We start from the raw sequence: 13,665 nt of genomic DNA, 5'->3' as shown, positions 1-13,665 counted from the left end.
GGAAAATATATTGACATCACATCCTAGCTAGTTGTGTATTTGCTGCCATGATGGGGGAAGTGAAGTTACCAACATTTGAGCCGTCATACGACGCTCGGGACTTCGGACTCGACATAACTGTTCCCGATGGTGGCCTTGTGTCGTCTGCTGCCAATCAGAGACAGTATAAGACTGAATGTGGAAGGATTTACAAAGAATTCATTGTAACTATGGGCGACTATTTCCAAGAGGAAGAGGTAATTAAACAGCAGCTGAAAAAGTTGCAGAGTCAGAAGACGACTGGAAGTCGTATTGGGCAAGATGCTGAGAAGGAGGACCTCCTGGAAGACACACTGAGTGCCATCTTTACCCACCGGGGGTCGAGGAAAGGGGGTTTCGTGACCAGAAGTTACAGGCCACAGACTGCAGGAATGTGCGCCAAAAGGCAACCAGTCATTGTACCCCACCCTCCCAACAGGCCGTCCACCGTTGCAGACTACCCCAAAGAAGTCAACATCAAGAGACGGTTATCCCACCCACGCCGACGTTCTTCCGTCCACCACTCGGTGGCGTCTGACCCTTACGACGGGGTCATGGACCAGAATACCCAGCATACACGAGAGCGGAAGCTTAGAATGCATGCAATTGCGTTCTCTAAACTTCTTGCTGGAGAGGTGAACATCAAACTGCAACACAAAGAGGGGAAGTTTGTACTGAAGCATGCTGCGATGGGTAGCCCCCCTGTTGTTTCAGGAGCGAACAGAGAAGCCAGGCGGTCTATGGATTACAAAGAAAGACAAGCGCTCGTGAGACAGAAGACGAACTTCAAGTCCCCGACACTTGCTTCTGATCTGAAGATCAATAATTTGGTTGCAATCCAAAAGTCGCTGCTGGGCCTTCCTTCCAAACGTATAACAGTTGGTGAAATCATGGGTAAAGCGGCAGACAGACGAGCGAGACTGTGCAAGGTAGAAGTGACGAGTGCACAGGATAGAAACGGCGGCATATATGGTGCCGCTGGAAGGTCTGCTCTGGACGCGGATCTAGCAGACGACAAAGATGATGTACCTGAGCATGATGGCGTCAGGCTCGTCAAAGTGGAAGCAAGAAAGAGGCGGAATTCCTCTGCATGTACCATGTCCCAGGATGGTCAAGACATGAGAAAGTATAAGGAATCGTTTTTAAACGCAGTAGCTTCACCCCGTGAAGTCATGATGAACAGGAACAGGAGTTATGACGCTACGCCAAGGAACATGTACATTGACAAGAACCGACAGAGTTATGACGCTACGCCGAGGAACATGTACATTGACACCAGTGCCAAAGACGATGATAACTTGGTATCTGACCAATCAGAGAACGAGACCCCACGCGTCGTGACGGCACGTGACGCCGTGCAGCTGGTGAGGCTCTCTAAGGAGGAGGACAAAGAACGCGAACGCCAACTCTTCAGGTGGAGGCAGAGAATCACGTTTGCTGCCGTTAAAAGAAATGGTCTCGCGAGAGTCTTGTCAGGGACGGGCGCATGCGTAACGTTAGGCTGACGGCATCATTGAAAGAGTGCGGTGTGCAAGTGTTGAAGGAATGGTTTCGCCCTGCAATTGGCTTGCACTGAAAGAACACTATACAAGGAGTAATTCAATCAAATAGTGACTACTGATAAGTACATGATAGCAACCTGTGGGATGCGTCAGGGATGCGTCGTGTCAAGTATGACCCAGATATCGCCAATTTTGCTGCACAAAGTTTATTTTGTTGCTTCTTTAAAGATTTCACGTTTTATCTAATAAAACATTATGTTTCACGAGAAGGGAATTATCTGCGTCATTATATCTGTGATTAATGTGTATGGCATATAAGGCATATCAATGACGGAACTATTGTATACGCGTAGCCTGTCGATGACATCGCCATAGTGTATGGAAAATAGTTTTCGGGTTATTTTGTCGGACTGCTATTATCTTCCATCCCCATCCCCGATCCCCTATCCCCGAACCCCCATTCCCGATCCCCTATCCCCGACCCCGATCCAGTCCTATTTAATAAATTAGCACTCCCTTAAACATGACGGAAATCTCCCAGCAGTCGCTCCACTTCGACAGTTCAATATGGTCACATAATCTAATCGCCTCCATGGGCTGAGTTAATCTCATCGACCACTAGTCGGATCTGCAATAGCCCTGGGATTTGTGCTGGTTGTGTGAGCGGTGGAAGGAGTTACATCTAGTTCGCTACGAATACATGTACCCACTGACAGTGATCTTGAGTGTACTGAGAAATGTAAAGGAGGGAGAGCTAGGTTGAATGGGTTTGCTCTTGATGGATTGAATGGCAGATTCCTTATTTCTAAAACCTAGCAGGTATTTCCAGATTTATTTTAATGTTACAAAAAAATCTCCAACGTTGATAACATTTTAGAAAATAATTGCAATTATTCTAATTTCAACAAGAAAACAGCGTTATCACTTACCCCCGCCATGAAACACATGTTAATGGAACACGTATGTTTGTTCATATAGTAGAGAATATAAATTATAAACAAGAGTCCTATAAAGCCTAAAGAAGAGATGAATAAAGAAGAGACGAATGCCGTTTCTATATTCCGCGCTGCACTTCGTGGCGGGGAATATTAATCATAAAAGGCAGCTTCGGCCGAAACTTGATACCAGATCATACCTACCCTCGCGACCTATTCGCCCTGTTCTACTGACAAATACCATGTGGCAGTCACTTTTGGCGTCTTACACTTCAAACGACTGACAGACAGATGATCTATATTTCCCCTAAAGCTGTAGAGTAAACATGATGATACATATATTGAATACAGAACACACGAACATGGAATGGTAGTACAATGGGGTTTGTGGTTACACGAAATCCAAGATTACTGCACTTATATAGCGACGTGCATATACGTGTGTGTATTTGTGTGGCTGCTTGTACTAGTCCGGACTGATGCCGATGGTAGCACATTGAGATACCATGCTGCAGTTTAACATAAAAAACCCTCTCAGACACAGTATAATGACTCCGAGCCGACCAGTACTATTTTTGGCCCCTTAATGCCGAGCGCCAGACAGGGTTACAACAAGTACCAACTTTTAACGTCTTTTGGTATGACGATGCCGAGGATCAAACACCGAACCTTCCGCTCTCAGGGAGGACGCTCTACTACTAGACCACGGAGGCGGTCTAGAAAGGATATTGAATGCAGTACACATTTTAATCAGAATTGTCTCACATGCGTTTACCGAACTTCACCTACACCCTGACAAGTGTAAACGGTGAGCCCAAGTTTAATTGGTGTAATACACCTCAGGTAGGTGGATGCACAGTCATAACAGGTACGAAGACACAGGTGGCCCAATCGTCGAAAGGACCGACCAGTTGAGATTCTGGGATTGTATCTAAAAAGAGAAATTGCCCCGAAAATGCTTCAAAATATATTTATACTCCAGACTGTTAAAAAAAGTAATTGCCTGCCACAAAAATATACATTATACTTTTTAAAAACATCAGGCTCATAGTTTTAAAGAAGAAATATGTTTTTGTAGCTGCAGCTTATTAAATACCAAACCTCGATAGAAAATCCCACACATACATATAAATATATAATTATATATATATATATATATAGAGAGAGAGAGAGAGAGAGAGATGTTTGTGTGCGTGTGTGTGTGTGGGTTGGTGCGTGCGTGCGTGCATGTGTGTTTGTGTTTGAATGTAATGTCAGGGGAATACACGTAATCCCTAAATTTTCAGGTATTATACACATTCCCTGATCGAAAAATCGTTTGTTATAGACATACATTTATTCCCTGAAACTAGTTTTGGGGGTCCCTATTTTTTAACACGACAAACAACAAATGTTCATGTGTTGTTTCATGTGAATGCAGTTTTATTTGACAACGATAACAAACGTCACTGGCACACATCAGTAACAACTGACTGATTATGTAAATCTTGCAGTAAGACACAGGGATCCGTTCCACGAAGCGGTCTTAGCGCTAAGACTGTCGTAACTCTTTAAGTAGGGGAGACTGATCGTCTTAGCGCTACGCTCACTTTGTGGAGCGAGGCCCAGGTGCTTTCATTTAAAATAAACAGATAACCTCGCACTATTATTACCTAATCAAGACGTTGACCATTTTGGTTTTTGTTACCACATTTTAGACTTGAGTTGTTTCTAGAGTAACACAACAGCTTAGCCTTGAAGGTGCGGTGGGGTAGCCTAGTGGTTAAAGCGTTCGCCAAAGACCCGGGTTCGATTCCCCACATGGGTACAATGTGTGGAGCCCATTTCTGGTGTCCCCCGCCCTGAAATTGCTGGAATATTGCTAAAATTGGCGAAAAACCATACTCACTCACTCACTCACTTAGCCTTTAAACATGTTGACCTGTGGTCTGAAATTTCTCATTTAATATTGTTGCACTGAAAACTAGGCTAAACTAAAGCTAAGCATGTGTTGTTTTTACTATTTTTTCTTAATAAACTATCTTAGCATTTTAATATTGATACATGTACTACAATGAATAATTATTGCTATATTTGTTGCTATATCTAATCTTTTCACAGTTTCATCTAACAGTGAGAAAGTGAGTATGGTTTTACACCATTTTTAGCAATTTTCAAGCAATATCACGGCGGGGGACACAAGAAATGGGCTTCACACATTGTACCTATGTCATGACTCGAACCCGGGTCTTCGGCGTGACGAGCGAACGCGTTAACCACTAGGCTACCCGAACGCCCCTTCATCAAACAGCAAGTGGTTACATTTCTATCTTTGATGTAACTAATGGCATAAACAAATTGTAAAATTATATAATTTCAGGGAATATGTAAAAAGAATGTATTGGATCAGGGAATATGTATAATACCTGACAAATCTGAGGATTATGTATATTTTCCGAGTAAATCTGACATTACGAAAACATGTATTCCCTGAGCGTTCTACGATAATACGTATTCCCGGTCACATATACACCCGAGGACACCTCACCCCAGGGTCGCCTCGCGTCTCACGGGTATATGGTTAGTGCAGGGTCCCCGGGTCAACGAGATCTAATGTGACGTGTAAACAAACTTGTATCGATTCCATCGATTTATGCTTGCCTAAATCGCAATGGGTTTAATGGAGTTAAACATTTCTCTGATCAGTAGAACCACTACTATACAGCACATGGCAACGGTCTGTGCTGGTGTTGCTGCCACCCCTCTGTGAGCCAGCCCTGGTACAGCCCTACCCCACACAACAGATGAGTGTACTTTCTGTGCACCAACCTTGTATTTTGTGTTTATGAGAATAGGGCTCTATGGGGCTTACGGTGGGTTGGGATAGCTTAGTGGTTAAAGCGTTCGCTCGTCACGCCGTAGAACTGGGTTCGATTCCCCACATGTGTACAATGTGTGAAGACCAGCCGTGATAGTGCTGGAATATTGCTAAAAGAGGCGTAAAATCATACTCACTCACTCACTCGCTCATTGACCTGACATGCCTATAAGTGAAACATCGTGATGAAGCGAGTAGGATGAATCTGTCTAATCCAGACTGCCATCTAAACCGAACTTAAATCCCGGTTGCATTAAGTCCGTTTTAGACAGGTGCCACTGTGTTTCAATTAACTACAAATATACTACTCAAAAAAGTAAATGAAAACCCGATTCTTTTATATTACTAGAATTAATCTATCACCGCATGACATGACGAATACATGTAAGGTTAATTGTCGGATAAATGTACATTATTTACCTCTTTCTTAGTAGCATGTTAACATAAAACACACACAATATTGTTTGACTTCTACATTCACAGTATGGCGTCACGATCATTGATTTTAGGCTGAAGCTTCGGATAGATCACGACCTAAACACTAGTTCTACGATTTGTCAACATATTTTTATACAACCTTAGTTACGCTGTTGCAAAAAACATTCATTATCGTGACCAGACCGGAGAGTGTGTTGGTCTCCAAGGGAGGTGTTTAGGACGAAGGAGCTGCAATAGACGAGGTAACTCTAGCCGCAGTTTTTTGTATCCTTAATCTGTCACAGGCCGTGCGGTAGCAGCACAAGACATTGTATTGTGTCATGGAAGAAGTAAAGGTGGTCACATAACGACACCCTTGATCACAGCATGGCGTGCAAGCAATCATAAAGACCTCATCACTTTCAATGACCCTCGCCAAACACTGTACACGGTCCAAGTACATTCACAACTCTCTCAACTGTGGCTATAAAATCAGTGCGCCTGAAATCACTGAGAGATTATTGTGAGATATGCTCATGAGTCTCCCGGGATAGATAATACACGGAATGTAAACACTGCTATTGCCCTGACCACTTAACTCTTGTCTTCAGCTGGAGTCACGGCTCCTATCTTAGCCTGTACACACTCGGCTGGTGTAGGTACCTGTTCACTGTGGTTGAGTGGGACAAGATGGCACTCGTGTGAAGCCAGGAGTAGACGTACGACAGGAGTGTGATCATTTTGGTAAAGCAAACGGTTACACCACAATCACCGTCTGCAAGATGTGGCACAACTTGGTAGAGGCAAATTTTGAGTGAATGTTTCGATGGGTAAAAGTTGACCGTTACACAGTCGGATATATGGATTACTGGGCACCATCTCGTACAAAGGCAACTTGGACTCAGATCACAGAAATCACAATCATACAAAACGAGTAACAGAGCAGACAGCATGGTGAAACAAAATGACAACCAGGCCTTGTGGGATAAAGTGTATGGAACGTGTGTTTTTGTGGACAAATATGACACAATATTGTTGGCGAAGGAAGTCACTGCATTGCCGAATCTATTCAGCTTATCACATTACAGTCTGGCCTATTGACAACGGTATTCACTCAAGGACATTCCATTAAGCAATTTTGGATCGGCAATTCCAACAGCATGTTCAAGTGTCCTATGTCTGTGTACATAATCTTCAAGTCAAGCTCGAGTGCTGATATAAGTTGACCATTTGGATTGCAATCCGGACATTATTTCGATGTTCCACCAAGTCCAAAAGCGGCATATAGGCCTGTTCAATTATTTACTTATGCTTATCAACGATTCCCGAGTACCTCTTTAAATCTTGTGTTGTAATTGCACGAGATGAAAGGTAAACCTCTCTGTAGTATAATAGTGGTTGATGTGGGCCAGCGAACACCGATGTGCGCTGTTTGTTGGTCACGCCACATTGTGAAAGGATATGTGAACACGGAGTAACTACATTCTTCCCTATCAGATGAACACATACCAATAACAAAGGAGTTTACAAAGACAAGACTGATAGTGTGTCGAAACATTAGGGATAATATTAGTTGGCATTGTGTGTGGTATTGATATTGAGGTCGCCCTAACGATGGATACGATAGCTGGTGGAAATGCTATACCTACTGATGGCCGACTTGGGGCATACTTGGACATACCCCAGTTCTCAGAAGTAGATACTGAGGCGAAACTAAGAAACATAATAAGGCATAGATTAGGTACATGTATTAATCTGGATCAAAGTTTCTCAAACTTGACTGGAGGCTCAAGCGGTAACCTATCGCAGTGTGATATTTCTGTCCAGGAACACCAGTATGAACTGTCAACGCAGAGGCGTTTTGATGGTGAAATGACTTCATCAGATTCAGCAAGAAACATGGCGGACAAGGAACGTGGGAGAGGGAGACGACCATCTCTGAAGGAATCGGAAATGTACACCTGCCCCAGGAGGGCGTCTAGTAACAACTGGATCACGCCCTTTAAGTTCAGTAAAGAAGAACTCAGCGCCTTCCTCCCGCGACGGAGTTTCTTCAGCTGCCACGACAAGGCCCTGAAGGATGCTGGGTATGATACAGACGCTTCTACCAAAACACAAGAAGTCAAAGAAGTCAGACAACAGAATAAGAGAGAGTTGAAGGACGTTAGAAGAGACAGTGTTGTCTCTGAAAGAAAAGCGTCCGTCATCTCGAAGTGCGACGAGATGGAAAAGTTATTGCCTGAAATTGTCACATCTCGAAGTGAAGATGGTCAGGATAGAGAGGTTCGTGATGGATCAAGGCCTAATTCCCCTGCTGCGAACGACGGTAAGGCAAAACATGTTTCATCAAAAACTAAACTGGCTAGGAAGAAGATGGAGGACGATTTCAATAAGAATGCACATAAGGCTGTGACGGAGTATTTAAGACACGTGAAAGAAAATCCAGCTGAATATATTGACAAAATCAAGCGTCTTGAAGCTAACTCCATCGAAACGAAGCCAGTCGAGAGGCTGATTAAAACCGCCATGATCTACCAAAGAGGGCAGCATGGCCAGGCACGTTCCTCGCTCGTGGTGCGGGCATCACATGACCTGACACTGAGATACACCGATCCGGGCCAATGGCAGAATGCAAACAAAGAAAGGAATCAGACATTTGCCATCGGGAAGAAAGAGTCCTCTTTGGCGAAACCTGGCCAGGATGGCGACAAGGAAAGTAAACCGGAAGTAGATGAAGGCAAGACGGAACTGGATAGATGTCGCTACAAGGCAGAGAAGTGGATGAAGACGGTGCCGATGGTTCAGCAGCTGCGTGCCCGCCAGATGGCGCTGGAGGAGGTAGGAGAGGAGGATGGTGAGGTATCTCAGTGGTGGGACTCCCTCAGAACCTGCAACTACCTCAGAAGGTTCGTTATAACAGATGCAGCAGGCCACAGCAACTGACACCAACTGAACACTGCCGAGTACCGTGCCTCCAGTATACATTCTATACTATGGTATAGCCATTCTCTGTAATGATCAGGATATGGTAATGCTCGTACAAGTTAGTGTAAGGAGTGTAAATAAGGAGAAAACATTAACATTTCAGCAGCCATGTGAGTGGATTCGAACCAGGTTTATGTACTGGGGAACACATTAACCATTGGCCTACCCTACAATGGACAATTGTGTCATACAGGCGTAGGCTTCTGTGGATATGAACCACCTGTTACGATTCCACCTTACAGGACTGGACGTATGTCAGAATCGCTGTGGCGAGACGGAAGATTGTGTGGTATGTTCGGCGTATACTAAGCGCTGTCTGGGCAACAGTCCTGGGCATGTGAACGTCAAAGCAGACGACTGTATCTCCTCCAACTGACATAATCTGTCTCATGGATTTAGGTATCAACAAGGGAATATTGTAACGTCTTGCAACCATACCCATACTTTATTTATGTCTATACTGTAGATCTTGGTCTAAAGCAAATTGGTGATGTGATTTTTGTTGTGTATTGACAACGGTCTTACTGAAGGAAAAGTCCTTCATTTCACGAGTTATACTGGTGTGGCATTTATTGTGAGGCTTCACTTTTGGATTATACCTTCTCGGGTTTAGGCGAATGCAAAGCACATCTTTGAAATACACTCCCGGGCAAAGGAAAGTATACACCCATGTTTGATTGCCTAAATGAAACAAACTAGAAATGGTATTCGCTTGAGATGTATTTGACACGGGTATCACTGTGGACCTTAAGTTTACAGTGTTTCGGCGACTGTTTTCAGCCTAATAATTTGGGCTGGGACGGGTAACTCGGGTACCCGGGTCGGGTGGGTACTGAGTAGGACCCGGCTACCCACATGGCTACCCGGACCCGTGATATATTGTTTAATGGCCAAAATTATCTAGAACTCTATTACTCACGTGATATATTGTTTAATGACAAAACATATCTAGAACTCTATGGTAACACTACAAGTCACTAATGTTCGCATTTCTTTCTGACTGTGCACCCATTCCTTCCGATTTTTCATATGGTTGAATAAAGATACGAGCGTATAACTTAATTCAGCTTCAGTGTATGAATGACCAGATTGTTTAATACATGTATCTAAAAACGTTTTGCCAGGGCTATGCTACACATGTTCCCAATCGGACATTTTGAGACATCTCCTAAGACCTACAGTGACGTGAGTTCCCGGGTAGGGCCGGGTAATAGGGAGGTGGGTATCCGGGTAGTAAATTTGGACTCGTCACAGCCCTACTAATAATGTGGTTTTTTTGTTCGAATACAATTATCAAATGTATACTTCCTGTTGCCCGGCAGTTTATAAGTAATAACCATGTTTAAATGCACGGGCGTGGAATGCTCATTAACGCCTCACATCAGAAAACACAGAAACTTTTAACGAGGATCTAACAGCATAAGATACCTCGAGAATGATGGTTGTCTCATCAGTATGCCTGTATTAAAATAATTTATACGACATTAATTACAGAGTAAATCACTTTCATATCTTGTTTACCACTCGTGTTTCAGAGAAATTTATGTATTACAGCTCTTGTTTATCATTAAAAAGGCTGTGTTTTGTCTCAATAGTGCGACAAGCGTCGTAAAATGTCTCTTTAGGAGAAACGCATTTGGTTTTCAATATAAAGCCAGGTTACTTGACTGTACATTAAACAGCGCTAAATTAAATTTGGAACCGAAAGCGCACCGTGAGTTATTGAACGAAGCGGCCCGGGGCGAATTACTGTATCAATGTTGCCGTCATGTCGAGCTCTCCCCATAGCTGCTTTCTGCTTCTGCTTTAAGTTGTTTATTAATTATCGATAATAAATAAATTATGACATCCATATGTGTATTACTGTTCGTGAAATACAATACTCTTCACACTCTTTTTGTATAATAAGTACAACACACTCTTATAATAATTCTATGTGTACTATACGTTAAAGTGGGGTGTATTACCCAGCCACCGTCAACCTTCAGAAACACATGTTGTTGCATTTCAACGTTACAGCTAGTTTCTATGTTCACAGTGTCTTGTGCAAATATACTGACGATAACCAACAAAGGCGTCACAGGATCGCTGAGTTGAGTATTTTACAGCCGCTTCTACAAATAATCATTTGCCGTCATTATCGTGAGGTGAGGTGAAATGGCATCCAAGATTATTGCACTTATAGAGTGACGTACATTCATGTGTGTGTGTGTGTGTGTGTGTGTGTGTGTGTGTGTGTGTGTGTGTCCAAGCCGATCAACGTGTAATACATCATTTCTTTGTTGTTTGACGCCGCACCCAGCATTTTTCCAGCTATATGACGGCGGTCTGTAAATAACTGAGTCCGGCCCAGAATGCAGTGATTGATATCATGAGCATCAATCCACGCAAGTACAGGTGGACAGGGTATTACGTTAAGTACACGTGGCTAGGGGGTTACGTTAGGTAAAGGTGGACAGATTGTTAGATTGACAGGGTGTTACGCTTAAAAGATAGACAGGGTGTTACGTTAAGTACAGGTAGACTGAGTGTTAGGTTAAGTATAGATTGAAAGGGTGTTACGTTAAGTACAGGTAGACAGAGTGTTACGCTTAGTACAGGTAGACAGAGTGTTCCGTTAAGTATAGATTGACAGGGTGTTAGGTTATTACAGTTAGACAGAGTGTTACGTTAAGTATAGGTTTGCATCGTGTTATGCTAAGTACAGGTAGACAGAGTGTTAGGTTAAGTATAGATTGAAATGGTGTTACGTTAAGTACAGGTGGGCAGAGAGTTACGTTAAGTATAGACTGACAGGGTGTTACGTTAAGTATAGATTGACAGGGTGTTAGGTTATTACAGTTAGACAGAGTGTTATGTTAAGTATAGGTTTGCATCGTGTTACGCTAAGTACAGGTAGACAGAGCGTTACGTTAATTACAGGTAGACAGAGGGTTACGTTAAGTACAGGTAGACAGAGTGTTACGTTAAGTACAGGTGAGCATCGTGTTACGCTAAGTACAGGTAGACAGAGCGTTACGTTCAGGACAAGTGGACAGGGTGTTACGTTATGTGGACAGAACGTTATGCTACTTACAAGTGGACACAGTGTTACGTTAAGGACAGAGAGACAGGGTGTTACATCAGGTACCGGTGGACAGGGCCTTACAAGGTACTTTGTTATGTACACGAGGGCACGTTGCTATATGTCAGGCAAGGTCATTCACTTTGACTAATATCTAGTCTCTGAAATGAACATATTTTACAGAAAAAAAAAAGCTGTTAAATTAAATCTTTAAATTCGTTAAAAATATAATAAAAGGTGGCCATTTCTTAGACTAATCCAGACATGCCAAATATTATAGACTGGCATGGGGTGTACTGGACATATGTGTTTCAGGGTCTGTATGACTGACTACCAGTCACTGTATATAGATCATTGTTTCAGGTGTTAACGTGAACAGACAAGGTGAGAAGCCCACTCGGCCTCGGGGTCGCGCGTTCAGCCGCAGCAAATGGATGCGTTTGATACATTGTGTAAGACACCAGTGTGTGGGTGAAGATGCTTCATGTGACAGGTCAAAAGTTTTCAAATCTGTCTCAGTGTCACTTAGATACACGCACATGGCAGAGGTGACATGAGCGCTGAAGTACTCTATGATCAGCGTGTAGGTCATGTAGTCAAACGGGAATACATAAAATAAGACAATCCCACGATATGCATATGTATAATACCCCAAAAAAAGTTAAGCACCATCCGATTCTTTCATATATGTCATGACAGATTGACTAATGTGAAATGAAAGAATCGAGAGGTGTTTAACTTCTTTTGAGTAATATATGTTCAAATCTAGACACACGTGTGTTGTGAAAAGAGTAGGTGAGTGACTCAGTTGGTGTAAACTTAAAGCATTTTTTCGTGGGTTTTTTTATTGGGGGAAACTACTCAGTCCCAAGTGAGGTGAGGTGAAATGGGGTTTAACGTCACGTCCAAGATTATTGCCCTTATATATAGCGACGTGCATGCACGTATGTGTGTGTGTGTGTGTGTGTGTGTGTGTGTGTGTTGACTAATGCCGATTTAAAAGTGCTAGCTCACTGAGGCACCATGCCACAGTTAAACATGAATAACCCACTCAGACACAGTAAACTATCTCATAGCCGACCACTCCTTCTTTTAGCCCCTTAATGTCGAACGCCAGGCAGGGTAACAACAAGTTCCATCTTTAACGTCTTTTGGTATGACGCGGCCGTGGATCGAAACCCGGATCTTCCCCTCTCCGGGCGGGCGCTCTACCACGAGACCACGGAAGCGGTCCCACAGTCCTAAGTAACACGAGAGGAATACACGACAAGGATATGATGTTGACACACATGGATCAAAGGCCGGTCATGCTTGGGATTCGAACCCACAGCGAGTAGCGACGAACTTGTCCACTGGGCTACACATGCCCTTAACTACGATGACAAAATAATTAAGGTTAAACGTGCTGAGTTTTTGACATTGTTCTTTATGATTTACAAAGTATAATGCATGGTTGTCCCTCGCGATATATTGCAGCAGCTTGATCTCAGTTTTTTAAAGGTTAGTTTCTTCTTTATTTGTCAGTAACTGTTTGTTTGTTGTTTAACGCCGCACTCAGCATTATTCCAGTTACATGACGGCGGTCTGTAAGTAATCGAGTCTGGACCAGACAATCCAGTGATTGATAATAAGAGCATCGATCCACCGATTGGGATACGATGACATGCATCAACCAAGTCAGGAACCTGACTACCTGATCCCGTTAGTCGCCTCTTTCAATAGCACGGGTTGCTGCAGATCAATTCCAACCCGGATCTTCACAGGTTTGTCAGTAACTACAGTGCATTCATAGCAAGAATCGGGGGCACGGGTGGCCCAGTCGTCTAAGGCGCCGCGATATGCTGTGCGGAGATGCGTCCCTTGGGCACACCAGAAACCTAAGATTGT

The 13,665-nt window shown here is 43.3% G+C and overlaps 2 protein-coding genes across 2 annotated transcripts; both read left to right on the top strand.

The window, feature by feature from the left end:
• Positions 1-47: 47 nt before the first annotated feature.
• LOC139442078 (uncharacterized) lies at positions 48-1,523 on the top strand. Its single transcript, XM_071222858.1, has one exon. It carries the CDS (start codon positions 48-50, stop codon positions 1,521-1,523), a length of 1,476 nt encoding a protein of 491 aa, XP_071078959.1.
• Positions 1,524-7,343: 5,820 nt separating this feature from the next.
• On the top strand, positions 7,344-8,672 carry LOC139443604 (uncharacterized). Its single transcript, XM_071224564.1, has one exon. It carries the CDS (start codon positions 7,344-7,346, stop codon positions 8,670-8,672), a length of 1,329 nt encoding a protein of 442 aa, XP_071080665.1.
• Positions 8,673-13,665: the final 4,993 nt, after the last annotated feature.

This window comes from Haliotis cracherodii, unplaced genomic scaffold, assembly GCF_022045235.1.
Source record: "Haliotis cracherodii isolate W230 unplaced genomic scaffold, xgHalCrac1.p SCAF_5, whole genome shotgun sequence".
Classification (NCBI taxonomy): domain Eukaryota; kingdom Metazoa; phylum Mollusca; class Gastropoda; order Lepetellida; family Haliotidae; genus Haliotis; species Haliotis cracherodii.
This window is presented reverse-complemented; position numbering and strand designations above follow the sequence as displayed.